At 41.5% G+C, this 27,955-nt stretch overlaps 1 protein-coding gene across 7 annotated transcripts in view; it reads left to right on the forward strand.

Annotated features, from left to right (window-relative positions):
- trpm3 (transient receptor potential cation channel, subfamily M, member 3) overlaps positions 1–27,955 on the forward strand; it is a 489,546-nt gene that overhangs the window by 418,305 nt on the left and 43,286 nt on the right. For 5 of the 7 annotated variants that reach the window (XM_043716539.1, XM_043716555.1, XM_043716574.1 and 2 more), the window contains exons 9-14: positions 4,794–4,866; positions 9,319–9,419; positions 13,053–13,187; positions 14,440–14,490; positions 20,986–21,021; positions 21,259–21,399. In XM_043716539.1, the coding sequence (XP_043572474.1) occupies positions 4,794–4,866; positions 9,319–9,419; positions 13,053–13,187; positions 14,440–14,490; positions 20,986–21,021; positions 21,259–21,399 (537 nt within the window). The remainder of the gene's footprint in view (positions 1–4,793; positions 4,867–9,318; positions 9,420–13,052; positions 13,188–14,439; positions 14,491–20,985; positions 21,022–21,258; positions 21,400–27,955) is intronic. The other 2 variants (XM_043716548.1, XM_043716563.1) reach the window with 1 other exon arrangement.

A 27,955-nucleotide genomic window follows, 5' to 3' on the forward strand; every position in this document is an offset into this window, starting at 1 on the left:
CACCAACCAACCCAACCGCCCCGTGGCTGAACACTAACTCCCCCACCCACTCTGCCAAGGACATGCAGGTCCTGGGCCTCCTCCATCGCCAGACCATGGCAACACAATGTCTGGAGGAAGAGCGACTCATCTTCCGCCTAGGAACCCTCCAGCCACAGGAGATTAATGCGGATTTCTCCAGCTTCCTCATTTCCCCTCCCCCCACCTTATCTCAGTCCCAACCCTCAGACTCACAGCACCGCCTTCTTGACCTGCAATCTTCTTCCCGACCTCTCCGCCCCACCCCCTCTCCGGCCTATCACCCTCACCTTAACCTCCTTCCACCTATCGCATTCCGAACACCCCTCCCCCAACTCCCTCCTCCCTACCTTTTATCTTAGCCTGCTTGGCACAACCTCCTCATTCCTGAAGAGGGGCTTATGCCCGAAACTTCGATTCTCCTTCTCCTTTGATGCTGCCTGATTTCTAATAACCAAAGCATTCAGACTTCAGAACTAATACCTTGATCCCTGTATTTTACTTCCAATTAAATCCATCCATTCAGCCCTCTCTTTTATAAAGAAGAGTCCCAGCCTGTCCAATCTTTATTGATAGACGTAACCTCTTAATTCTGATAGCCTTCACATAAATCTTAGTTGCAACACTTGATATACCTCTGTTTCTTATTTTTCTATCATCACATCCTCAATTAAGGCAGCAACATGTTAAAGTAACCTGAAAGTACAGAGTGTCTTTAATTAGTACTAAGATTGAAGATAAGAGTTCCAGTTGGCATTTGCATTTCAAGTTATTAATACAGTTGGCATTTTCTAAATCACCCTTCAAAGCACCTTGTCATTTGTCACATGCCATAAATTAAACATCGTGAGGTATTTCTCCTGAACGCAGTGAAATTGAATCATAAGAATCTTTTTAATTGAATGGATACATTCTCATCCTGATTTGTCATTGTGAAACGCTTGTTACCTGGTGAGCAAAGACTTTCTCTCACAAGGACAGCATTGGGCTTCTTGCTCAGAAACTAAAAAGGCTGGTCACAGAATGTGTTAAATCTACGTAACACAAATACCTTCGATATCACTGGGAAAGTTACCAGCCCAAGGATTGTTCAAAGGATTTAAGAAAGTTTTGTTTTAATTTTTAGAACCTCCAAAAGACAAGAATCAAAATTTTAGGTGATGGCACTGTTCAAGGGCAGTTCCATCCAGTGACACAATGCAGAGAGTGCCATTTTGTCCATTATGTCTGTGCCAATTTTTTCAAAGGGTTATCCAGTTAATCCAACTGTCCCCCTGCTCTTTCCACATAACCCGACAAGTGCGGATGCTAGAAATCAGAAAACAGAAATCGCTGGAACAGCTCAGCAGGTCTGGTAGCATCTATGGTTAGAGATCAGGCTTAACATTTCAGGTCCAGTGACCCTTCCTCAGAACCCTTCTTACAAATGTTATTCCTTGACAAATGCTTATTGAATTCTCCTTTGCAAAAAAGCACCATTGAACCTGCTTCTTGATTATATAGACCGGATTGTGAGTATACTTTAAGACTTTTCCGAACATATGATAAACACGGTATGGAAGTACATATCCTCTTGTCCCTTCTCCATTTATCTGTCTTTATACGGTTGCATAAGATTAGGAACTCTTCTCAACTGGTTTATCCTTCTTGGGTTCCCCAGGAAGTGGGTGTTGATTGGCAAAGGCATTACTACATGTAAGAGTTTGACTCTTTCAATGCATCTAACCATGTTACCATTTTCAGTCAGAAACAAAGAAGCCCATCTTTCCACTTCACAAAAGGAGAGATAATGATATTGAATACAGTGCCTCTACCACTGGGATCTGCTGACTTAACACAGACCGGAGCGCAAATCTGGAAACTTTGAGCAGTCTAGCTCACTCCCACTCTCAGCAATGTACATACCAGCACAAGGTCAGAAGTCACATGACACCAGGTTATAGTCCAACAGGTTTATTTGAACTCACTAGTTTTTGGAGCGCTGCTCCTTCATCAGGTGAAGTTGACTTGTCCACCCAAGTCTAACACTGGCACCTCCACATCATACTTACTAGCACAACCATTAGAGATGTTCCAGCTGTGCCTTCTGACATTGATTCTAAAAAAGAGAGCTTCCAATATCATATTTGTGCTGAAGGTAAGAGCTTTGCAGCACAGAGCCAGGCCATTTGGCCCAACTGGTCTGTGCTAGCCATCATATTCCACTCATGAAAATATTGCATATCTGCAGCACCTTTCATAATGTCTTATTGTGGTCTACAGGGAATGAAATACTTTTTGAAATGTTTTACTATAGAAAATACAGCAAACATGTAGCAAGCTCCCACAAAGAGTAATGTGACATTGATCAGATAATCTGGGCTGAACATTTGTCTTCCTACATAGGTCATGAAGTGCTAAACATAGGTCCCTTTTTGCTGTAAGAGCAATTTCTTTGTGCCTTTCCTATCCTACCAATGAGACTTATGCTGGATTGAGATGTTGGGTGCATTATGTGCACACACACATACCATTTCTGAGGGCGGGGTTCCCATTGTGAGCACCACAGCTAAGTTATACTTCCTACTATACACTATTAATATCTGCTAGTGTGATATTGCAAGCCCCTTAAGTGAAGAACCTCATTTAAGGGGTCATGACCACTGAGGCAGCCGAACTATGGAGTCCAGAACATTCAGAAAGGTAAGTGCAATAATGTGTTTCAGTGCAATAATTCATCAATTGAACCATTCCTGGAAAGGTAAGTTGACCAGCATTTGTAATTCTTGATGCATTTTACAGTTCTTTTTCAACTATGAAAAATACCATGACACTCACAAATGTAAAAACAAAAGCCAATGTGCCTCCTCTGTACTGTTTTATGCTTTGATCTAAATCAATTGACAGTCCTAAATCAATTGTAAAGAAATCCCTGTATCTGAAACTTAAAAGAATCTTTGCATCTGGTCTCCTCCATTGATTGACGGGCACTCTGCTGTGAACTGAAATGGAACACTCTTTGCTCAGTTTCTGAATTTGTAGCTGGAGGTTTCATCATGACAACTATTATCATTATGACTGCTAGGCTGAGTTCCAAAAGTTTGTAATAGCCTCTGCTTAGACAATGGTCTATTGATCCCAGAATAGATGAAACATTTATGAGGCTGTTATCTCAGAATTTGTCATTGATGTGGCTTTTTGATTGTTGGCAAACCTGTTAAGCATGTTAGTGATTTTGATTTTGATCACAATGAGGTAGTTGGTTTTTTTTCCCAGGATGTCCAATCATATATTTGAATCCCAAGTGTTAATGTTTTTTTTCCAATGATTTGAGAGTAATTCCTTGCTAGTGCATGATTACCGAGAACCATGCACAATGGATACTGGGTAAGCTGCTGTGGAGGGTACATGGGGGACATGGAGGGTCTTGGTTGACACAAGGGGGTACAGGGAGATATTTTCGATCTGAGGGGGCATGGTTGTGAATGGGGTGTGATGAGGTTTAGGGCTCAGTTAGGCAATGTTGAGAAGTGGGCTGCTGTGTCAGAGAATTGTGGGGCTCTTCTAACCAGCACATATGTTGTCCCTCGAAGTTCCATCATGGCTGTACTGTGAACCAAACTCCTATATGAAAAGGTAAAGATCCTGACCAAAGTCATACCTGGATCAAGCTTCAGAAAGTGCACAGGTTAGGTTTCATCAAGCCAACACAAAAATACAGGTTTCTGCCTTTTCTCACTACGTTAATGGAGGGACAGATATTAATCAAGGCTGCTCTTCTTTACAACAATGCCACATGAGCAAAGGGCAGATGGATTTTGTTTAAGGTCGCCGTTAAAAGATGGCTCTTCTCACAATATAAATCTCCCTCATTATTGCATGAGGTCGGGGTAGATTTTGATGCCTCTGGAGTGAGATTTGAATCCCAACCTTCCTGATTTAGAAGCAAGACAGCTACATGCTGAGCTATTGCAGAACAGTAAGCTGGAGGGCCAGAGTTTTCAGTGGTATTCTGGCCAGTACTTATCCCTCAACCAACATCATAAGAAACAGGTGAGATGCTCATACTTACATTGCTTTTAGTTGGACGTCAGTATTAAGAATAGACTCTTGAAGGAATTAATGCTGTTGACAAACTCCTTCAAGAAAAAAAGTATCAAAAAGACACATGGAAACTACTGCTACAGCTGGGATAATGATGGATTCAGGGATAAGTAAGACTCATCTGATGTAGCAAGTAGGAGTTTGGTATTAATGTATAAATTGGGGTTTCCGATCTTCCAGGATTTGGATATTAATCTCATGGGCACTGCTGGGAGGAAAATTCAAAAGGGATGCATCGAAAATAATTTTTAAAAAATTTTCTTCCAATGCATTTGTTTATCATGCAAAGATACATTAGATGTGGGGAAAATAGGCTGTTTGATTGTTATCTAATTGACAGTTGTGAATCAACCAAAAAGTCTGCTTGTTTCTCAATTGACCATGAGATTGTCAGATACAAATCTTTGTGTGACCAATGGCAAGAATATGAAAATAGGGCCCTTTGAGGCAGAAGGTCACATGTTGAAACTTCAGGAACCCCAGTGTAGTTGGATAGAGGGTGCAGCCTTTCAGTTCCAAATCATGGCACATATATAAATAGTCTGCAGGAGAAGCTGAGTCAGATTAACATTGCTATCTTCATTCATACCTGGTTTTGTTAATATACAAGTACCTCCCTCTTGAAAATCCTGAGTTTGTACAGTTTAGTCTCAGTGTACACAATAATGGCTTACTCCTCAATCATTTTTCAGATTACTGTCTTCAGGATGGGATCAGAGGGACATCAGGACATAGATCTAGCCATTCTAACAGCACTCCTGAAAGGTAACACAGCTTGCTGCATTAATTGGGCTTGATGTGTGGAATTATGTCTCTCTTGCTGATGCACTTTTGTTTTCCTGTCACCTTCTGAAATCTCTGCACTTTCTTCAATTCTAGCCCCTTGCACGTGCCCAATTCCCTTCACTCCATCACAGGTGACCATGCCTGTAGATGCCTGGCCATAAGCTCTAGAATTCCTATGTTAAACTTTACCATCCCTCCACTTTGATTGCTAAAAGCTATCTTTAATGATCAACCCGTCATTCACCTGTTCTAATTCCTTCTTATGTGTCTTGGTGGCAAACTTTGTATGATAGCTCTCCTAGGAGTTGCCCTTTGGGTGTGTTTCCGCATTAAAGGCACTAAGTAAGTGCAGGTTTTTGTTATCTTTGTGTGGTTCATTGTTGCACATTTCTCTATGCCACAGATAGGGAAGAGAGCAATGATTCTGAGCAAATCATTCTACTAAATGTTCAGCAGCAGTCACTTCTTTCATCAGTTATTTTTATAGCTGTCATCAATCCTTTCATTATTCTAATTATTGTTATATAAAAACCATGTTATTGCTAAAAATGCAATCAATTCAGTGTAGAAAATGAATCCTTCATAAAGTTTGGTAATACCTTCACATTATCTGTAAAATGTTAACAACATTCAAACATTTAATCATCATACTAAGCCTTTTATCTGGTCAGCATATTCCATACATTGTATAATATTCAACTAGAGTGTTAAAGGATTTCTGTGAAAGAATATGGTGTTGGATTAGTTGACATGCTTCACAGTTTCCTCATGTAAATTAAATGTGATTTGGAGACAGTCAATTGTGTGAGACTGAAATCACCAAGTTTTCTTCATTGATTTATGGGATGTGCGCGTCCCTAGACAGGTCAGCATTTATTGCCTATCCCTAATTGCCCAGAGGACAGTTAAGAGTCAACCACATTGCTGAGGGTCTGGAGTTCACATATAGACCAGAAGACATTAAAAGATATTGGAAGATATTAGTGAATCAGATGTGTTTTTTCGAAAATTGACAATGGTTTCGTGATCTTAATTTCAGATTTTAAAAAAATTGAATTCAAATTCCGACATCTGACATGGTGGGATTCAAACCCAGATCCTCAGAAAATTAATTAACTGGCATTTATTAATAGTTGAGCCATAATATCACTGACCATCCAAATTCAAGGTGCAATTTAAACATGTTGTATGCCATCAAGAAAATCCCATGGGAAGGTATGAACATGTTCACTCTTAATATTATACACCTTCAAGTTAACTTAGAGTTTGATTTTAAAACTGCATGAGATATGACCTAGGCAGCGAGAGAGGAATGTCTGTCTCAAAGACTATTGTGGGAGAAGAGGGCATAGGTTCATCGGACACTGGGGAAAGCAGAAACTGTACATATGGGATTGTCTCATGCTGAGTTTTCTTGCCAGCTGCACAACTAGCGAATCAGAGAGGATTTTAAAATAGATAGTAGTGAAAAAGGATTAAATTTGGGAAGAATCAAAGAGTTGAGACAAAGCAAAAGAGAGAGGTATTAAAATTGGAAATGATAAACAGATTGAGACAAGAAGGACTGGAGAATACAAATCTAAGCATAAGTCAATAGCTAAGACTAGAGGTTACAAAAAGGAGAGAACCAAAATCTCTGCATCTGAATGCATGTAGTATTCAAAATGCAACGTATGAGCTGAGAGTGCAAATAGAAATAAATAAGTATGATTTGATGGCCATTACACTCACTTAGCTGCAAAATAACATTGAATCAGTTGTGAACACTGATGGGTTCAGCACATTTTGGTGCGTTAGGAAACTAGGAAATGATGTCTCTGTGTAAGCTAATGATGCTCTTAGCACAACACAGAGAGAGAGAGAGAGAGAGAGATGACCTAATTCAGGAATGTGGAAATAGCATGGGTAAAGATGAGAAATGATAAAGGCAAGAACTTGTGGAAATGATACACAGGGCCCTCACAGTAACTCCACTTTAGGGTAGAACATGAAGGAAAGCATGATAGCACAGCAATTACCATGAGAGATTTTAATCAATGTGTCAATGGGTAATGTCAGATGGGGGTGGCATGGTGGATCAGTGGTTAGCACTGCTGCCCCACAGTTCAATTCCAGCCTCAGGTGACTGTCTATGTGGAGTTTGCACACTCTCCCCATGTCTGTGTGGGCTTCCTCCAGGTACTCCGGTTTTCTCCCACAATCCAAAGATGTGCAGGTCAGGTAAATTGGCCATGCTAAATTGTCCATAGTGTTAGGTGTATTAATTAGAGAGAAATGGATCTGGGTGGGTTACTCTTTGGAGGGTTGGTGTGGACTTGTTGGGACAAAGGGCCTGTTTCCACACTGTAGGTAATCCAATCTAGGGAAACAACAGCCCAGATACCAATTATGAATGCTTTCGAGATGGACTCTTAGAACATGATAGGGAGCCAACCAGACAGCAAGCTATACTAGGTGTGTTATTGTGCAAAGAGATAGGATGAACTCGGTATCTTTGTGAGTAGAATTTTCCCATTTTCAGTGAGTTGGTGTCCAATCTACCACGACCTGCAGTGACTTATCTTTCACACTTCCTATCTTCCCAAGGAGTAATGGGACTGTGCTCTCCTCCAACTTCTGTCATGACAGCTGGAACCAGAAAACTCCCTCCAACAAGAAGGCAGACCTCACTCATAAATAAATATAATGCTTGTGAAAATGAAGTACACAACCTGAATAATTCCCAGTCAACACCACTACTTACTTGAAAGCTCAACCAGGCAATTTCAAAAGACACCTCCGATCATCACCGCGTGTGTCTTTTCTGTTATTTACACAATAGTAATTGCTGATTTCAGAGAGATTAATTTATCTGCAGAGGTGTTAACTGCTTTGTCAGCTTCATAAATAAGCTTCTAGGGAATTAAAGTGCAATAAAATCTAAACAGATTTGCTTTGAAAGATCATGTGTTTACAGTGCAAAGGTGCAAGCCCTGATCAGTCACCCTTTGTCAGCAATGTGCATCAAATGAAACTATTGATTAGATCTCTCCTAATTAATGGTAGCTGGTATCTTTATACTGTAAAATTATATACACAGCTATAAGAACAAGAGAAATAAACAATGATTAAAACACAACATGTGCACAGAACTGAAATTTTGAAAACATTCAGGTGACTGTGTTGGTTAAGAACCATAGTTAATTGGGATTGTTCACAACACTGACCTTCAGCCCTAACTTCCCATCTGACAGATTTCCCTGTTTGATTGTCAGATTTCAAGAAAGTGTATCTTCTCCCCCATCTAATTTCTGAAAGACATTCCAAAGTGACTGTTAGCTGTGGCTCAGTAGGTAGCACACCCTCCTCTGAGGCAGGAGGTTGTGGTTAAAGTTCAATGAAATGGATGCTCATCTAAAAATCTGAGGCCCATATCTCCAATCCAGATAAAATCTCATTCTCCCACTGCCTTTGTACTAGATGACCAACATCATCTCACAGTCTGGCAACACTTTAGTTTTAACATGTCCAACCTTGTGTCGAAGTTCTCTCTATGGTCTCACTTCCCTCTATCTCTGTAACTACCTCCAGTCCTCTAACATCTCTCCAGTTCTGGCATCTTGAACATTCTCAACTACCATCACTCCCATCTTTGGTGACTGGGCCTTAAGATCTGGGAGTTCTCTCGCTAAACTTTCTCCACCTTTTAGATGCCCATCAAAATGTCCTCTCCTAAGCTCAGTACCCTCTTATTTGGCAATTGGTGTTAACCCTTTGACTAAAGATGTTATGAACCTTGAAAGGGTTCAGAAAAGCTTTACAAGAATGTTGCCAGGGTTGCGGGATTTGGGCTACAAGGAGAGGCTGAATATGCTGGGGCTTTTTTCCCTGGAGCATTGGAGGCTGAGGGGCTAGCCTTGTAGAAGTTTATAAAATCATGAGAGACATAGATAGGATAAACAGGCAAGGTCTTTTCATTAGGTTGGGGAAGCCCAGAACTAGAGGGCATAGATTTATGGTGAGAGGGGTAAGATATAAAATGGACCTAATGGACAACTTTTTCACACAGAGTGGTATGTGTGTGGAATGAGCTGCCAAAGGAAGTGGTGGAGGCTGGTACAATTGCAACATTTAAAAGGCATCTGGATGGGTATATGAATAGGAAGGGATTAGAGGGATATGGGCCGGGTGCTGGCAGATGGGACTAGACTGGGTTAAGATATCTGGTAAGTATGGACGAGTTGGACCGAAGGGTCTGCTTCGTTTCTGTACATCTCTATGACTCTAATAATACTCTCATGAAGTGCTTTTCGGAGCATTTTCAACATTAAATATCTTAAAATATGTTAAATACGACAGCTGATCAAAAGAAGTGCTGAAGAAATTTGCAGCGAGAATGTAGATCCAATGACTGAGTGCTGTTAACCCTTGTTCCCATTTGTTTTGTAACAGGGGCCAATGCTTCAGCACCAGACCAGCTCAGCTTGGCTTTGGCCTGGAACAGAGTAGACATAGCTCGCAGTCAAATATTTATTTATGGACAACAGTGGCCGGTATGGTAAATAATTTGTTTCACATTTTGTTTCCAAAATACAATATATACATTGCACGTGTTATATTTTCATTGATTCACTATTTATTAAATGATACACATTTTTGACATATTTTTCCTTTATATGCTAGACATTTTCAACTCTTTCATAGTTATTGAGCCTGATATTCCAATGGCCAGACAGTCATAACAGCATAGACTGGTGTTGCGCAACAGGGCAATGCAGTTGACTTTAATGGAACTGCCCAGGAAATTGAAAATCTCAATGAACAATCCCAGAACCCTTGGATAAAAAACCTCTTAAGGTTGGAGATTTTGGAAGATTCTGACTCACATATGTACTCAGAAAAAGTTGAGATCCCTCCCCATCCCCCAACCTGACCCAACACTACTCCCCCAATCCCCTGACCTGACTTGACACCTCCCCATCTCCCACCCGAATTTAATTGAATCTTCCCATCAGGAAATTGGCGGGCACAGATTAAATGCTTGTTATACAGACCAATTTATTTCACTGTCACACTCATTTAACCTTGAATAGAGTCTTGTGTTTGATACTGGACCTTGCACCTTCAGAAGGATCTGAAGGCATTATAGAGGGTGCAGAAAAGACTTACAACAATGTTTCTGGGAATGAGGAACTTCCATCACGAGGATAGATTTGCGAAGTTGAGATGCTACCTCTTGGAAGGTTTAAGGTGATTGGCACAAAAAAAGGGCAGCCATGAGGAAACCTTTATTTTAAATCACAGCAGGTAGTTAGGATGTGGAATGCACTGCCTGAAAGTGACGTGCTTCTGTCATGACTTTGAAAATCAAACTGTCTAAAAAAAAACCTTGTCGTTACTATCGGGAAAAGGGAGCAAAGTGCTGACATTGGCTCAATGGGCAAAATGGCCTCCTTTTCATATCCAACCATTCTCTGAGTCTGCAGAAGGCTTTCAGGAGAAAGGGGGTTAGGAATATCAATCATTAGATTGGATCAGTTGGGTTTGCCAACCCTCCAGTGCCCTGGAGACTGGAATTTGAAAATTGTCTCCAGGAAAGGCATCCAGCACGAAGGAAAATTGTGTGACTTGTTTCAGATTTATTGAACAATTTCATAAGGTTATTTCTGACTGAAGGAAAGGTGATTTGGTGGATGTTGAAGAACTAGCCATCAGGAAAACTTTTAGTTTTCCAACTGGCCATGGGAAGGTGGGGCGCCAGCAACTGGGTACGTTTGGTGTCTAAAGGTGGGAGTGTGGGGCAACTTTTATTATTATATTGCAATAATTCTGACAAAAAGGGAAAATTCTGAAACTTCCTTCATTGCTTAAAAGGTGATCCTGTTAAATCTGTTTCTTTGCCGTCTTCTTTGAAGTCTAATCTGGTTTAAGTAGGAATGCTGTGGCATGGAAAACGGCCAATCAGCCCATCCTTCTTGTGTCAGCTCTTTTGAAAGGGCTATTAACTTAATCTCACTCTCCTTTGCTGTTTCCTCACAGCCCTGAATTTCTTTCTTTTTCAAATACTTATTCCATTTTCCTATTTAAAGTTACTGTTGAATATTTTCAATCAGTATATTCCAGATCCCAACCGCTGAAGCAAAACTATTCTTCCTCATCTCACCCTGTTTTTTTTCTGCCAGTAGCCAAACATTTCTGACACTGGTCACAGTGCCCCTGCCAGCAGAAACAGTTTTCATCTATTTATCAAGTTCCTTGTCCCTTCTGTTTCCATTACTCGCTCTGTCCCAAAAAATGGTTCAATATTTTAGGAAACACCGCCCTCTACAGCTTAATGAGGATATTGCGCTCAGTGCGTTAAAAGTGAAAGATTTGGACAATGTCCTTCATGGCTTTATTTAGCACCTGTCATGTTTGTGCAATGTAGCTAAACATTCGAGTCTGTCACAGTTTGACAACAATGAGTCAGAATAGTTAGAAGTCCCTAATGATGCTTTAAATTAAGAATTAGAGCAACAGGGCTATAATTCTGCCCATCTGGTCTACGGGCCAGTATTTATCCTCCACACAATCCTCCTCACACCCCCTTCATCTTACTCCATCAGCATATCTTTCTAACCTTTTCTCCTTCATGTATTTATCCAGATTGCATCAATGCCATTTACCTCAACACTCTCTGAATTTGTCAGAGAGTATCTCATATTTCTGAGACAGTTCTAATTAACACCCACAAGTGGAAACATATTTTCAACAATTGTCCCATTAAAAACCTATCATTATTTTTAACAGCTTCCATCAGATCACTGCTCCACCTTAGCTTTCCTGGAGAAAAGAGCCTCAGTATGTTCATTCTTTCCTGATAGGTATAACCTGTCAGTTGGAATTGAAACTAACACAGTCTATCCTGCATCCTTTGTCTCTCCTCCAAGTTTGAAGACTGGAAATCATCACGTTAATGAAACATCTTCATTGAATCAAGTCAATGAGATAATAAAACAGCACTCTGCAGGGTATGTGAGATAGAAATAGCATTCATAACATCATACATCCCATAAACTCCTCATGTATCTTGAATGCTTCCACAAGGCTTACTTAGGTCAATTCAAAAATTATTGCCAGTATTGTTTCATTTATGTAATTAATTACATCTTCCACATAGAGCGGTATTATGTCAACACTTTGTAACTCTATCAGCTTTCAATCAGTCTGTGCAATAACATCTATTTATTCGCAAATGGGTATGTTTGGAGTTCATCTCCATTCCATTTTTCATTTAAACCCTTTGTAACACAAACCTACTGTAATCAGGTTCCCTCCCTACAATCATTTGTCTTACTTACTGCATTCTAGCTATATTCCTAATCACGACTTAATGGAAAATCAAAGATGTAATGTCTCAATTGCCTGAATCATAGAACTATTTTACAGTACAGAAGGACACCATTAAGCCATTGTGTCCATGCTGAAGAAGAAATTCAGTTTGGTGTCAATCCTCCACCATTTCTCGGTAGCCCTTCCTCTTCAGATAATGCTTTAATTCTCTCTTGGAAGCCAACTTGAATCTGTCTCCACTCTCCAGCAGCGCAGATCCTAAGGATTTGCTGTGCAAATAAATTTTTCCTCATGTCACCATCACTCCCTTTGCCAATCATCTTAAATCAGTGCCCTCTGTTACTCAAACCTCCCACAAATGGGAACAGTTTTCCTCCCTATCAGCTCTATGTAGGGCCCTCATTAAATTTGAATATTTCTATAAATCTTCTTTCAACCCTGTCTTCTTCAAGAATGAACCTGCTCCTCCAATCGATCTATGGGAACTGAAGTTCCTCATTCTGGAATCATTCTAGTGAATCTTTGCTACACCTTCTTTTATGCCTTCACACTCTATGGTGCTTAGAATTGATTATCATCCTCTAGCCAAGGACAGAATGTTGTTTAATACAGATTGGTCATTTCTTGATCTTGCAGGACTAACACACAATCACATGTTTTAAAACTTAATTCTGACTATCCTATCTGGTACCCCTTTACTTACATGTACTACATTTGCACAAATAAGGCCCCCAAAATTCTAGACATTGCCACTCTTAAGTGAGATTGGCTTCTGAAGAGTTTATATGAGATACAGACTGAATATGATGCCTTTAGTACCATTGTAGATGGATCTATTTGCTGTTGGTATTTAGGTGGGCTCCCTGGAGCAGGCCATGCTTGACGCTCTAGTTTTGGATCGTGTCGACTTTGTGAAGTTGCTGATTGAGAACGGGGTGAGCATGCATCGCTTCCTCACCATCTCCAGGCTTGAAGAACTCTACAACACAGTGAGTAATTCATCAAAACGCTCATGATTCTCAATCCAGCTTATATGATGCTAAAAAAATCAGTTGTCTACTCTAAAGGTGCAGCATTTAGCAAAGCCTCAGCAAGACCCAATGAACTCTTTTTGAAGTGTCATTATGACTGTAAAGTGGGAAACATGGCAGTCAACTTGCCCTCCTACAAACAGCAATGTATTATTGACCAGACAATTTGCTTTTCTATGTATGCTGATTAAGGGGTAAATATCAACCAGGATGGTAGGGGGAGTAAAACTCCATTCTTCTCCAAACTAGCCTCATAGAATCTTTTACATCTTGAGATTACAAGTGGGGCATCAGTTTAAGATTTCAGCTGAAATAGGGAATCTCTGATGGTACGGCATTCCCTGTGTACTGCACTAAAAGTGTCAGCTTGAATGTTAGTCTGGAAGGAGTCTTGAGAAAGACTTTAATCCATTTGCTTTGAGCCACTAATGCTACTCACAGAGCTATAGCTACCACTCTAACTGGGCTGCTTGACGTCCAATTGAAAAGCATACTGTAAGCCTGCTGAGGTTTATTGTTCATAGGGCCACAGAATCCCTACAGTGTGGAAGCAGGCCATTCGGCCCTTGGGGCCGCCCCTCAGAACAGCATCCCAACTGGACCCACCCCATCACCCTGCATTTCCCACAGCCAATCCATCTAACCTGCACATCTTTGGACAGTGGGAGGAAACTGGAGTACTCAGACGGAACTCACGCAGACATGGGGAAAAGGTGCAAACTCCACACAGCCAGTCCCTGGAATTGAGTCTAGGTCCCTGACACTGTGAGGCAACAGCGCTAACCACTGAGCCACTGTGCACCCAAACCATAAGGTTCAACACCTGGTCACCATTATTGAGAGTAGCTTTCAATTCCAGTTTTTAATGGACTGAATTTAAATTCCTCCAGCTGGCATTGTGGGATTTGAATTCAGGTCCTTCCAAGCATTAGCAATGGTTTCTGCATTACAAATCCATTGACATTCCCAATATACTACCGTGTGCCCTATTGTTATGAACCTCCTCAGCCAGTTCCATTGCAGTGCCACTCAGATTCATATGGTGAATATCCTATGTGGTGCCTCATTCAAGGATCGAGTGGTCCAGCTTTTAGCTTTACATTTTGCGAAGTGGGTATGGTAACTCTGCCACTGAGGTCTCACTGAAACAGCAATGTGACTGTCAGACTCGCTTTGCAAACTCTGCTAATTTCATTGTCATCTGTTTCAGAGACACGGTCCACCAAACACTTTGTACCAGCTGGTCAGGGATGTTAAAAAGGTAGGCTGTGGTGTAAGGTAGGTCAGAAAATCATTGTACTTCATAGAGATGTCCCATACAATGCATCCATCATGTTCACCATCTCGTTTATTTTCCAGGAAGGAATATCACTGATTAGGATCTTTTTTGGATTAAGAGTTGTCAGTGATGGGGCATGGAATGCTCCTATTCATGGCTGTTCAGTGTCATCAACAACCAGTCCTCATGGTATTGCAGTAGAGTATAGTTCCCTCTGCACATGTTCCCACCTTAACCACAAACACAAAACCTGACACCTCCATTTCTAGTATCAGCCATTCTGTGGCCTCTTTAATGAGGCATTTTATCAAGGAAAATGGAGCTAAGGCAAGTAAATGGATTTAGTTGCAGATCAGCCATAATCTAATTGAATGGCAGTGTAACAATCTTGACAACTAACATTTGAGTTATCATCCCATCTGCTTTTGTTCCAGTGTTACCAGACCTGTTGCATACTTATAACATTTTGATTTTATTTTAGTCATTAATCAATTACTTTAAGTGGGCTATACTAAAAAGCAAAGTCAGAGACCTTGTGCAACGCATTGACTGGTCTGTATGGAGAGAGTGACTCTTTCTTAGAATTTGATGCCCTTTAACAAGATTCAATGTGCTTTCAGTTTGCTTGCTCATTATAGAAACTGCCCAGTTTGTTTTTACATCAATGAACAGCTTTTATAATGATTTATATCCACACTTGGACAGCAGGTCATCCAGTTGGAAATTTAACCCATGGAATTCCAGTGTACAATCTCAATTGAATTCCTTATACCCACCTGCCTCACAGATTTCCTGCCTAATATAATCTTAACTCATTACATACTGAGAGGAGATTTGTTGGCAGATCTCACTGTCCTGAAAGGTTGGCACAAAGTGGAGATGGAGAAACTATTCCTCTTCGTAAAAGATTTGAGAGTCAGAGGACCCTGATTTAAGGTGAATGGCAATCCAATGAAAAGGACAAGAGGAAAACCCTTTTTACACAATAAATGGTTAGGATCTGGAATTCACTAGCTGAGATTATAGTTGACTTAGGTACAACTATGGTATCCAAAAAGAATTGGATCATTATCAGGAGAAACAAGATGCAGGGAAAGGATGGAGGAATGGGACTAGCTGAGTTTCACTTGCCTACCTTCTTGTATGAGGTAATCTCGCATCAACAGTACCAGCTCTTGATTGACAGACTAACTGAAACCTTTGGATCCATGTGTATCAGGTGATGCCTCTTACGTTACATGTGTTCTGTTGAGTTGCCAACCACAACCAGCTTGTAGTTGTGCCACCCATCCTATTACCTTGATTGGATCAAAGAGCTTACTTGGTTTACAGAAGTGGAGAAAAACCAATGAATCTTAATGAGGAGAGGCATATGGATCCATCAACATTGGTCATCCCACTTCAGGGTTGTCTCTCATGGAGTTAAATGAAGCCATCTTCAATCTGAGTACACAAATCTTTATTCTCAATCTTTTGATACCTTGGGGCTGAAATATGTAGATTAGGTTGCCAATCTTCATTTGCCCTCAAAGGTTCTCTCACTGTTAAACTCAACATGTTCACATCATCAGTAATGTTAGTTGAGCAGCTGGTGACTTAGCCTAGTCACTGAACTGATAATTCTTCCTTGAAAGATGAAGAATTGAAATAGTCCTCTTGGACTTATATTGTTTCATCACACAACATCAAATTTGAATCTGTTATCACACTCTGTTCACCGTGTTGTGTTGGTGCCTTAACAGTTTCAATGAGCTCAGATAGGTTGCCCCTTATCTGCATTTTCTTGCTGATTCCAGTCATCATAATTTCTTCAGTGATGCTAGGACTGTTTTCCACTCCTGAAAATTGTATGTAATCACCACACACTGCTGACTGAGCTATAAACCTGACAATCCTTAAGTACCTTTGTGTATCCTTTCAAGGATATCTTCCTGGAAGGAGGCTGGAATGACGTGACTTCTGTCATATACCAGTATGATGTCTATGATTGTGAAATGCTGTTGGTGCTCAGACTGCATGTTGTCAGTAAACTCACTGGATGTTTAGTTTGGCCACCCAATGTGATATTGGTGAATGGTGGCACATTCTTGGTTAGCCTTTGGTTCGCATTGAATTTACTTGAGTCTACTTTTGGCTTCCTGGTCATTAGTTCTTTTAAACTACGTGAGAGAAATTTCTTATGCCATCATAGCCAATACTGGCTTTAGCATTTCATATTGTCGCTCCTGGTTGATTTTTTTTCCACAAATTCTGTGCAAGCTGTTTGACTGTAGACCTGCTGCAGTTATGTATGAGTTGCTCTTAAGGCCATACAGTCTTGAAAACTGGAAATGTCTAGTATTGCTCCTGGGTTCAGTGGAATGCTCACCATTGTTACCTTGAGGCAATAAGCAACAGAACCCACCGCTGCTACCCACTGCTGCTTTGATAGCCACTTGAGATTGCGGTAGCTTTCAGCCACTGTCCTCTTTCTTTAAACAGGATAAAGGAATTTTGTGGTTTACAGTGGTAACAGAAAACTACTCATGAGTCTTAACTGAATCTTTAGTTCAGCCACAGCTGGAGTAGTGTGCAGTTCACTACATTATAGGAAGGATGTGATTGCAGTGGAAGGGATGTAAAGGAGATTCACCAGGATGCTTCAGCTATGAATAGAGACTGGATAAGCTCAGGTTGTTTCTTTGCAGCAGAGAAGGTTGACGGAGGTCCTGATAGGCTTATGTAAGATTATGAGAGGATTAGGCAAGGTGAACAGAAAGCAGCTGTTCCCCTTAGTTGAAGGGACAATAACACGGGGGCACCATTTTTGAGTGAAAGGCTGAGGGTTTAGAGGGAATTTGAAGAAAAGCCTATTCACCCAGAGGATGGAGGGAATCTGGAATTTACTGCCTGGCAAGGTAGTTGAGACAGTAAACTACACAACCTTTTCAAATTTCTTGGATGAGTTTGTGAGCACTTGAAGTGCCATAAACATTCAACATTACAGGCATAGTGGGGGCAAGTGGGACTAGTATAAGTAAGGGTATATTTTGACAGTACAGACTCAATGGGCCAAAGGGCCTCTTCTGTACCTATATGACTCTATGAACTATGAGGAGGCTCTCTTCATAATCAATATGTAGTTTATTACATAATGGTGATCAGGTGAAGTTAGACACTTCACCAAAATCATTGGGAGACTTATGGATGTAGCTCTTCACTCTGCAAGAACTTGAGGTGTTCTGCCTTGCCCACCCAAGTACATGACATCATCAGTTTGGGTATGCCTGTATGCAGTCTCCAACATTAACCCTTTCAGAAGCATTACCTTCTCCAACATTACCCAATGTGTCTACACAGAAGCTGATACTCCAGGTTACAATTCAGAAGCAACAGCTTGACTAAGGGCCTGACCACATGGTGTCATCCTCAGTGAAAGACAGTTACAATCCACCTATGATCAAGTTGTAGTTTACTCAATATCATCTTATATTCCCATTACAACAAAGAGAGAAGTTAAAATCGCCCTTTCTCTTTAACATATTTTTACCTCTATTTCCTAAGCAGCTCATGGCTGAATCCAGTATAACTGTGCAACACTGGGCTGGATGTTACAGCCACAGATCGGGTGGGCTCCAATTGCCTTTCCCTGGCCCAACTCTGCACTTACTTAAAATACAACCTTACAGAAGGTGAGCAAGTCCCAAAATTGAAAGTTCACCTCCCATTTTCAAATGAACAACAAACTATCGAGTTTATTAAAGATCCAGCTGTTACTGCCTCGTCAGTCTACTCTCAATCAATAAGGTGATGTAAGAGGCACAGCCCTGCTGTCAAAAGGCATTCACTTAGAAAGCAATAGATCTGACTACAGAGGGTGACAGTAGGTGCATGTGACGAGTCTTTATTCATTCACTTCTCTTTAGGCTTCCATAGCAATTAAGGAGTGAGTAAAATGAAAAGGAGACCTTCAATTCATAGTGTGACCAAGTTCTGGTTCATGGTGAACCCCCCTCCTCTGCCTGACATTCTTGCCTAGAGCCTGCAATGGACGTGTAGCTGCCTAACTCCCCTTACCAAGTGCTAGCTGACCCTCTTACCATTAAGTTGCTGCTAATTGGATGCCTGTTGCTTGACTTGCCAAGCCATGATGGCAAAGGTGGGAGTGAGCAGGTCGCTCGTTTCCCACTCAGCCTCCTTCATCCACAAAGTGCAAAGTTCAACCCACTATCATAATAGATGTATTCTCCAATGAGGTCTACTTTCCATCCATTGGGTCACTAGGTGCATAGTAATCGTGGGATATTTCAGACCTGAGTTGGATGAGATAATAGTGATTTCTGGTAGGTATTCAGACCACAGGAGAAAGGGTTGTCATCTAATTGTGGAACCAGCATTGTTTTATATTCATCTTTCATCATTTCTGTTCATATTGTTTGTACAATAGCGATGCTATGGTTACCCTCAATGATACTGGTGTCAGTTTGATGGATTCGTTAGGAAGTGTACCCATCCTGGAAGCCATTCCTGTTGGCATACAGCAGCAAAAAAATCAGAAAGCAACTTGTGGTTGCATCTGTTCTTTAAATGGGTACCTTTGTTTGTTGTTATTGCATGAATGTTTAAGTGCAAATATTAGATGGATAAAGAATGTGCTCACAGATATTTATAAATGCCTAGGTTTCTATTTAATCTTCACCCTATTTAAGGTGCAACCTCTATCTCTCGAGGAAAGGTTTGCTTTTGTATAGCAGCTTCCACAACCTTAGGACATTCCAAAGTGCTTTTCAGACAATTAAGTACTTTCTGAAGAGTTGACACTATCATAATGGTTATGTCAGCCAATTAGTGCAGAGCAAACTCTCCCAAACATCAATTTTATAATACACATGTAATCTGTCTTTCAAATGACATTGTTTGAGAGATACACATTGGACAGAAAATAAGGGGAAAACTCATTTCTTCTTCTTTGAAATAATATCAAAAGATCTTTTACTTCCAGCTGTGAGAGCAGTCAACATCGTAGTTAACATCCCATTCAAAAACTGCAGCTGCCAACAATGCAGCATTCCCTCAGTCCTGCACTGGGTGAGTCAGCCTGGGGTTTGTGTTTGAATCTCCTGGGTGGAACTTGAATCCACAACAGGCTGATTCAAAGGCAGAAGTGCTACTGAACCGTGCCATTGAATTTGACGATTTAACCTCAGTGGCCTCGCCTACAAAATAACTGCTCAAAAAATAAACTTCTCAATGCCTGTTACTCAAGATAGATTCCGGTTAGTTTGAGCACAGAGTGACTTTTGCAGTAATTCAATGTTGAGCATACTGCTTAGAATACGATGTTTCATATTTCAATAATTTCACTACTGTAACCCTTATGTTATGTCAAAATGATTTTACGAAACTGCACAGTGCATAGAGGAGAAGGTGAAGGGTAATCTGTTGGACTGGTTAAACAAATTGCTTACAAGTTAAGAATGCCCTTGGCATTGGAAACTGAAAAAAACTTCTCTTTAAAATATTATTGGATTTAATGTATATTCCACAAAGGGCTAAGGCGATTCCATTAATATAACATTTCTCCTTCATTCTCTGGATGTGCGTGGCTTTAATGAGCATTGTAATGGAGGAGAGAAAGATAGTTGTCGAGGTTTATGGAGGAACTTCTGAAGCTTGCCATTTTGGTTACAAATGGTGGAACAATAAAAAGCACCATTACACTCAGGCTGTAATTAGAGGAACATAGAGGTCTCGGAGGGTTGTAGCAATGAAGGTAATAAAGGAGATAGGGAGGGGCAAGGAGGGATTTGTAAACAAGGTGAGGATTTTATTTTAATGAAGGGTTTACCAGACTGGGAGCCAGTGTACATTAGTGAGTACAGGAATGATTAGTGAATGGAGCTTAATGCAAGTTAGGATATGGAAATGTACTTTGATTTGTATTTGCCTTCATTACGCTTTATGTTAGTGTCAAGAGCATTGGTATAAGGCAACAAGACATGACGCCAATTCTGGAAGTTTCCAGCAGTGTGATACACGGGCTACTGTACATGAGCTGTAAGAAACATTACAGACAAACTTGTCGTAACTGAATGAGGATCATAAATAAACAACAGAATTAAAAGCCCTCTCACCAGCAGTTGATTCAATATTTTAGCATTAAAAGCAGCTGTTTCTGGTTTTCAAATTAATGTCCTGAAAGTGCTGCTGAAAATCAAAAAGCTGTTAAGGGCGTCTTGCATATAAATCACCAAATGACAATGTTTTTTAAACACACCTCATCAATACCATTTTTACTGAACAGAAGCAAGCCACAGACAGGTATTCCTGCAGAAAGACGTTCTGATGAACTGGTTAAGATGACAGCTTCATTGCCAGAGGATAGCTTGTTAAAACACTTACACCAATTCATTTCTCTGATACCATTATCATTGAAGGCAGATTTTTTGTGCTATAAAATATACCAGTTACTTATTCAAACTTATTTGTTCTCTCCAGCGGGAATATCAAGCTTTCAGCTGGATCTATTTTCAGGTGAATGGCTTAAAATCTGCTTAGCATATAAAATACATATAAAACTCAAGTTTACACATAAGTTGTGTGAAAATCCATTGCGCGCATTTCACGTGACCACTAAAAATATTCATTCATTTTAAACTCATCAGTTGAATTTAAATAATAATTCACTAGCTTATGTCTGCTGCACTCCTGGTGGTTTCTAAATATACAAGTTCCCTTCCTAAATATACAAGTTCTCTTGGTGTTCTATAGGGGAATCTCCCTCCTGACTACAGGATAAGTTTAATTGACATTGGACTAGTGATTGAAAATCTGATGGGAGGTGCATATCGTTGCAATTACACACGGAAAAGATTTCGAACTCTGTACCACAACTTGTTTGGTCCCAAAAGGGTGAGTAATTTATTTTTTAAAAAGAAACTCAAGCTGTTTGTAGCAACCGGGAGACTTTGACATTATTTTAGTTATTTTCCACTTATCTATTGGTGCATGGAATGTACGTGTCACTGTCAAGGCCAGTATTTATTACCTACCCCTAATTATCCTGGAGAAGGTAGTGGTGAGCTGCCTTCTTGAACCACTGCAGACCACTTGGGTGTATCAACACCCATAATACTGTTGAGAGGGAGTTCAAGATTTAGACCCTGTGATAGTGAAGGAATAGTAACACGTTTCATGTCACTTAGTATGTAACTTGGAGAAGAGGTTGCAGGGGGTGGTATTTCCATGCTCCTGTTGCCATGGTGCAGGTCACTGGATTTGAAAGGTGCTGTCTAAGAAGTCATTTCCACTCCTCTCCCTTCTCCTTTTCCCCCCACATTTCCTCTTCACACATCTTCTCCTTGCTGTGGTACATCTTGTAGATGGTATTCTCTGTGGTCAATGGAGGAAATAAATGTTTATGGTGGTGGATATGGTGCCAGTCAAGTGGGTTGCTTTGTCCCAGATGGTGTTGAGTTTCTTGAGTGTTGTTGGGGCTGCACTCATCCAGGCAAGTGATGTGTATTTCATTACAGTACTGATTTGTGTCTTGTAGATGAAGGACAGAGACTTGAAGAGTCAGGAGGTGATTTATTCACTGCAGGATTCCTAGCTTCTTGCAGCCACAGTATTTATAAGGCTAATTCAATTCAGCTTCTGGTCAATTGTAGCCTCAGGATGTTGATTATGGGGGATTCAGTATTGGTAATGCCACTAAAAATCAAAGGATTGTTGTCCAATTCTCTTTTGTCAGAGATAGTCATTACTTGGCACTTATGTAGTAGTAATGCTACTGGCCATTTTTCTGCTGTGTTTGAACATTTTCATTCCCATGATAAATAAAAGAAACTTACAAAGTAACATTGAAATGATTTTCTTGAGAGAAGCTTTTTCACAGACAATGGGAAAACCTGATTCTGATGTGTCAGTATTTACCTGCTGTATGTGTTACTGCTGGACAGTTATTTGTAGTTGATATGTATAATGTTCACTACTATTCCTTTGGTCACAATTGAGAAACATGCAATATCACTAATCACCCACTGGCTGACACTGCGGAATGAATATTGCTATAGAACTGAGAGAATCCACTGAGAGCAGAAAGGTATCTCTCTGATATTAAACTCCTAGTCATTTGTTCTCTGTTTCTTTAAGGTGCCATTAATCACTAACCCCACTCTATTCCCAGTTGGCACTCTGACCCCTTTTGAATATACACCAGCCTTTTCTCACAGCACTGATTTGGAATTTTGTATCGGATAACCCATATTCCTGTATCTCACCCTTCCTCTCCCAACTGCCCCTCCCCCTTGCCTCCAAACATCTCTCTTCCTACCCCACCTTCTCCTCCCCTCATCCCACCTTTGAATCTCTATTTCTCCCTCCACTCCCATGCACTCCCTCCTTTTTAATCCCTTATTCCATCTCCCTTTGATCCTCCTCCAAATATCTTCCCATCCTCTTCTCTCTCCACTCCTCTCTCCCCCTCCCTCTGTACTCCTTCCATTTCCACCACTCTACCTTCTCCTTTCTCCCCCACTTTTCCCCTTCGCACTTCTTCTCCTTCCTTCCTGCTCCTCACACTTCACCCCCACCGTTCAGCTAGACCACTACCTCATACTCCTCTTCCCGTATCCGCTCTCCCCAACTCCGTCCTCATCCCTCTGTGCCTCTATCTTCCTTCCACCTTCAAATCTTCCTCCTTCTGCACTCTTTTGCTTCCTCTCTGTCTTAAGACATTAAGGCATAGGAGTAGATGTGAGCCAATCAGCCCATTTAGTCTTCTTCACCATTCAAAGAGATCATTGCAGATTCAATAATCCTCAACCTCCTTCCTTTTCCCTATAATCCTTCATTCTCTTTACTGTTTAAGAATCTGTCCATCTCAGTCTTAAATATACTTAATGACCCAATTTCTACACCTCTCTGTGGTAAATAATTCCACAGATTCACTACCCTCTGAAAAAAGAAATTCCTCCTCTTCTTTATGATGTTCTAGATTCTCCTACAAGAGGAAGCAAACTTTTCACATCTACCTGTGAAAATCTTGTATATTTCAATAAGGTTTCACCTCATTCGAAGAAAGTCCCTCCATTTCCAGGATCAGACTCATGATTTCCTCTGGCCTGTCTCTAATGCCAGTACATCTTTCCTCAGGGACCCAAAACTGTTCACAGTATTCCAACGTTGGTCTTACAAGGGCCTTGCAGTGTTTTAGCAAGACCTCTCTGTTATTTCATTACTTTTGAAATAAAGGCAAGCATTCCATTTGCCTTCCCTATAACGTGTGGAGATAGAATGCTAGCTTTTTGAGATTTAAGTAAAGACCCCTAAATCCTTCTGTCCCATCGTTTTCTGCATGTAATTAATATTCAACTCCTTCCTTCCTGCCAAAGTATATTCTAACAGTACATTCCATCTGCCATATTTTGTCCAAAGATCCTATCGATATCCCTCTATGGAGTCTATTTCATCCTCACTCCCCACTTGCTGCTCCTATCCCCCCCTCTCCCACTCTCTGTCATTTCCAGATTCATCTTCTTCCATTTACCATTCCCCTTTTATCTCCTTTCTATCTCTCTCATCTCACTGGCCTGAATACTTGGCTTGACTTTGATATCCCATATGGAACGCTGCTGTTGTATGCCACAATACAGCAGTAGTATCCCTACCTCTGGGCCATGAGGCCTCGGTTCAAGTCCTACCTGCTCCATTGGTGTGCTACATCATGCCTGAACAGGCTGATGTACAAGTATCTATACCAGATGTTCTAAATGACAAGTCCAATGACTGAGGAAAATCTATTAATTAAAATGATTAAACTTGTCTTCTTAACTAAACTAACAAAATTCAAGAAGTCTCCAAACGGTTTTTGAAGCAGTGTCTCAGAATTAGGTTCAGGTCTTCATGCCCTTACAGACATTTTTTAATTCTACATTACATACAGCCATGCTCTAGCTGAAAATGTAGGTCCCTTTCTTCTGAGTCTTGATCTGCAATTTGTGCTGGCTTGAGACCATTGCAATTCAGTATCTCGTGCAGGTTTATTCAGTCCACAAACACCTTTCCATTGTCCCAACAGTTGCATTCTCTATGATACTGTATCTAGCAATCGAAAGCCTTGCACAGGGTCAACCTTAAGTAAGTAGGAAAACTTTACACAGTCTAAAATTTAGATCATCCCTGGAACACCAACATTGTCCCGTCTTCAGCTGCACCCTCCTCCGGTTGACACAGGGCCGAGTCTCGCCCATTGGTGACAGAGCCAGCCAATGAGCCTCCCTTTTGGAAAACCTGCTGGATCATGAGCCAGTCAGGCCAAGGTAAGGCCAGCAGTAGGCTTTTTCACAGGATCAGGAGCTATGGTGGTAGAAATCCCAACTATTGTGAACTGCAGCCAATTCAAAAGATCCTTTGCTCAGTAGTGCCACTAGGAGGCAGATGCTGCTGCAGGAAATGCACAAATTAGAGCCTAGAATAGAGAGATGATCCAGGTCATTGGTAAGTGAATGCAGGAGGGTATTTAGGGGATAGGTGTGTGGTGGTGGGTGTATATGCATCAGCAAGGGGGTGTCACTCAACTGAATTCCACACCCCCATCACCCAACAATTCTTTCCAATGCTGGGTTGTCCAATCAGTCACTACAAGCTTTTGAATTAAGGGATGAGCCCATTCCTGATGGAGGGATTTTGCCGAAAATGTCGATTCTCCTGCTCCTCGGATGCTGCCTGACCTGCTGTGCTTTTCCAGCACCACACTCTTGATTCTGATGAGCCGAACACCCAATGCCTCCCAACTCAGCCCACCTCAGCCCCACTCAGCTCAGCTCAGCCCAGCCCAGCTCAGCCCAACCCAGCCCAGCCCACCTCAGCCCAGCTCAGTCCAGCTCAGCCCAGCCCAACCCAGCCCAGCTTAGCCCAGCTCAGCCCCACTCAGCTCAGCCCAGCCCAGCTCAGCTCAGCCCAGCCCAGCTCAGCCCAGCCCAGCCCAGCCCACCTCAGCCCCACTCAGCCCAGCCCAGCTCAGCCCAGCCCAGCCCAGTTCAGCACAGTCTAGCCCAGCTCAGCCCCGCTCAGCTTAGCTCAGCCCAGCCCAGCTCAGTTCAGCTCAGCCCAGCCCAGCCCAACTCAGCTCAACTCAGCCCAGCCCAGCCCAGCTCAGCCCAGCCCAGCCCAGCTCCGCCCAGCCCAGCTCAGCCCAGCCCAGCTCAGCCCAGCCCAGCTCAGCCCCGCTCAGCTGAGCTCAGCCCAGCCCAACTCAGTTCAGCTCAGCCCCGCTCAGCTCAGCTCAGCCCAGCCCAGCTCAGTCCAGCCCAGCCCAGCTCAGCTCAGCTCAGCCCAGCTCAGCCCAGCCCAGGCCAGCTCAATCCAGCTCAGCTCAGCTCACCCCAGCCCAGCTCAGCCCAGCCCAGTTCAGCCCAGTTCAGCTCAGCTCAGCTCAGCTCAGATCAGCTCAACAGACCCACCTGGGTGATAGCAACAGTTCTCTCAGATTTACTGTTACACAGCAACAAACCCACTTACAACTGGAATACCACTAAAAATGGCAGGTGATCTCTTTAAATGCTTACTTAAGGGCCTCAGTTGGGACCACCATGGGCATTCATGTCTTGGATGTGATCAGATTGGAGGCAGCAGTGTGATAGAGTGAAGCCATTTGAGAAGGCCCATGATTTGACGTCTTCTTCATTAGGTACTGGGGTGACTATAAGACATAGGAGTTTTCCTCTTACTCCACCTACAATTTATCACTTACCAAATATTGTAGTGGGTAGGCCACAGCTTTACAATTCCCAATGTGTGTTTTGATAGTGAATTCATAATTTAAATATATTAAATTTAGTAAATGGGATTCTTACATTATTGAAAACTTATTGGTTCCATCTGCCATTTCTATTGTATAGCAACAATACCATCACGGTTAAATCATTGGACTAATGATTTGGGCTGCTTATCCTCCTTCACAGCGGCTGTCTTAACTAGTTAAATAATTCTGGAAGTGGAAAAAGTAATGATGAGACTGTGATCAGTTGTTGAAAAATGCCATTGAGTTCACAAATTTCCAGTAGCAGGTAAATCAGCCATCTTTACTCTGTCTGGTCTAACTGTAACTCCAGACTCACAGCAATTTGATTGACTCTTGACTGCCTTTTCAAAAAGACTACTAAGCATTTAGCTGTTCAGAATGTGGCTCATCATCATTTCCTCAAGGGCAGTTAGGAACAGGCAAGGAAGTGATGTCCACGTCCCACCAGTAGACAACAAAATATCACATCTGAATTAAAACAGAAAATATTGGAAGTTACTGATCTGAGAGAAGACAGAAACTAAGTTAATGTTTCAGCTCGATGGTTCATAAATTAGAATGAAGCCCTCACCCCAGAGCAATATCATTAACAAATTTTCCAGTGATTGTATTAAGATTCACCGAGATAATTTTGAAACTGTCAAGCATGAAATTCAACATGTTAAAACTTCAGTCATGCTGCCTCACAGCGCCAGGGACCCAGGTTCGATTCCAGCCACGGGTGACTGTGTGGAGTTTGCATGTTCTCCCTGTGTCTGTGTGGGTTTCCTCCGGGTGCTCCAATTTCCTCCCACAATCCAAAGATGTGCAGGTTAGGTGGATTGTCCATGGGAAATGCAGGATTACAGGGATAAGGTAAGGAGTTAGGTCTGGGTGGGATACTCTTTAGAGGGTTGGTGTGGACCTGATGGGCTGACTGGTCCGCTACCACGTTGTAGGGACCCTATGATTCAAAGATGAATCACAACTGGCTGAAAAGGAATCCCTGCTGCAGTATCACTCCCACCTGCAGGTGTCAGTATATCACCAGGTTTTTGAAGTGAAAGCTTTTCACCATCCTGTCACACATAACAATCTAGACTCACACATTGTAGGAGGAATTTAGGGGCAACATTGCATTGTGAAAAAAAAACACATTTTTATAATATATACAAGATTTCAAATAATGCACAACTACTTGGTATTACATAGTAATTACAGCCCAAAAACAGTATTCCAACCCAATTGCGCCAGTATGTCTGGTCCACATGTGCCTCCTCCCACTCCTCTTCATCTCATCTCAGTGGCATATTCTTTCTCTATCACCCTCGTATGTTTCTCTAGATGCCCCAAAAAGACATCAATACTTGTCAAATAGTCACTTGGTTGTACATAACTGGAGCATTGCTGAATCAAAGAGGAAAGTTACAAACAGAGAATCAATTTATATCGTGCGAAAATCAGAATCGACTTACGAGCCAATCAGCACCTTTTTCTCGTGCGGTATAAATTGTTGTGCTCCTTGAAATTTGGTATTCTTGTGTCTGTCTTGATGAGTACAAGATGAAAGGCTTTAACAGCGTGCCTTTTTCGCAGCCAAGTGTAGCTATTCATCTTGATCACTCCCTGTGGTATTGAGCCCCAGATACTCACTACTCTCTGGTTAAAGGAGAATTGCCAATT

This window comes from Chiloscyllium plagiosum, chromosome 2 (assembly GCF_004010195.1).
Source record: "Chiloscyllium plagiosum isolate BGI_BamShark_2017 chromosome 2, ASM401019v2, whole genome shotgun sequence".
In the NCBI taxonomy this organism is placed as follows: domain Eukaryota; kingdom Metazoa; phylum Chordata; class Chondrichthyes; order Orectolobiformes; family Hemiscylliidae; genus Chiloscyllium; species Chiloscyllium plagiosum.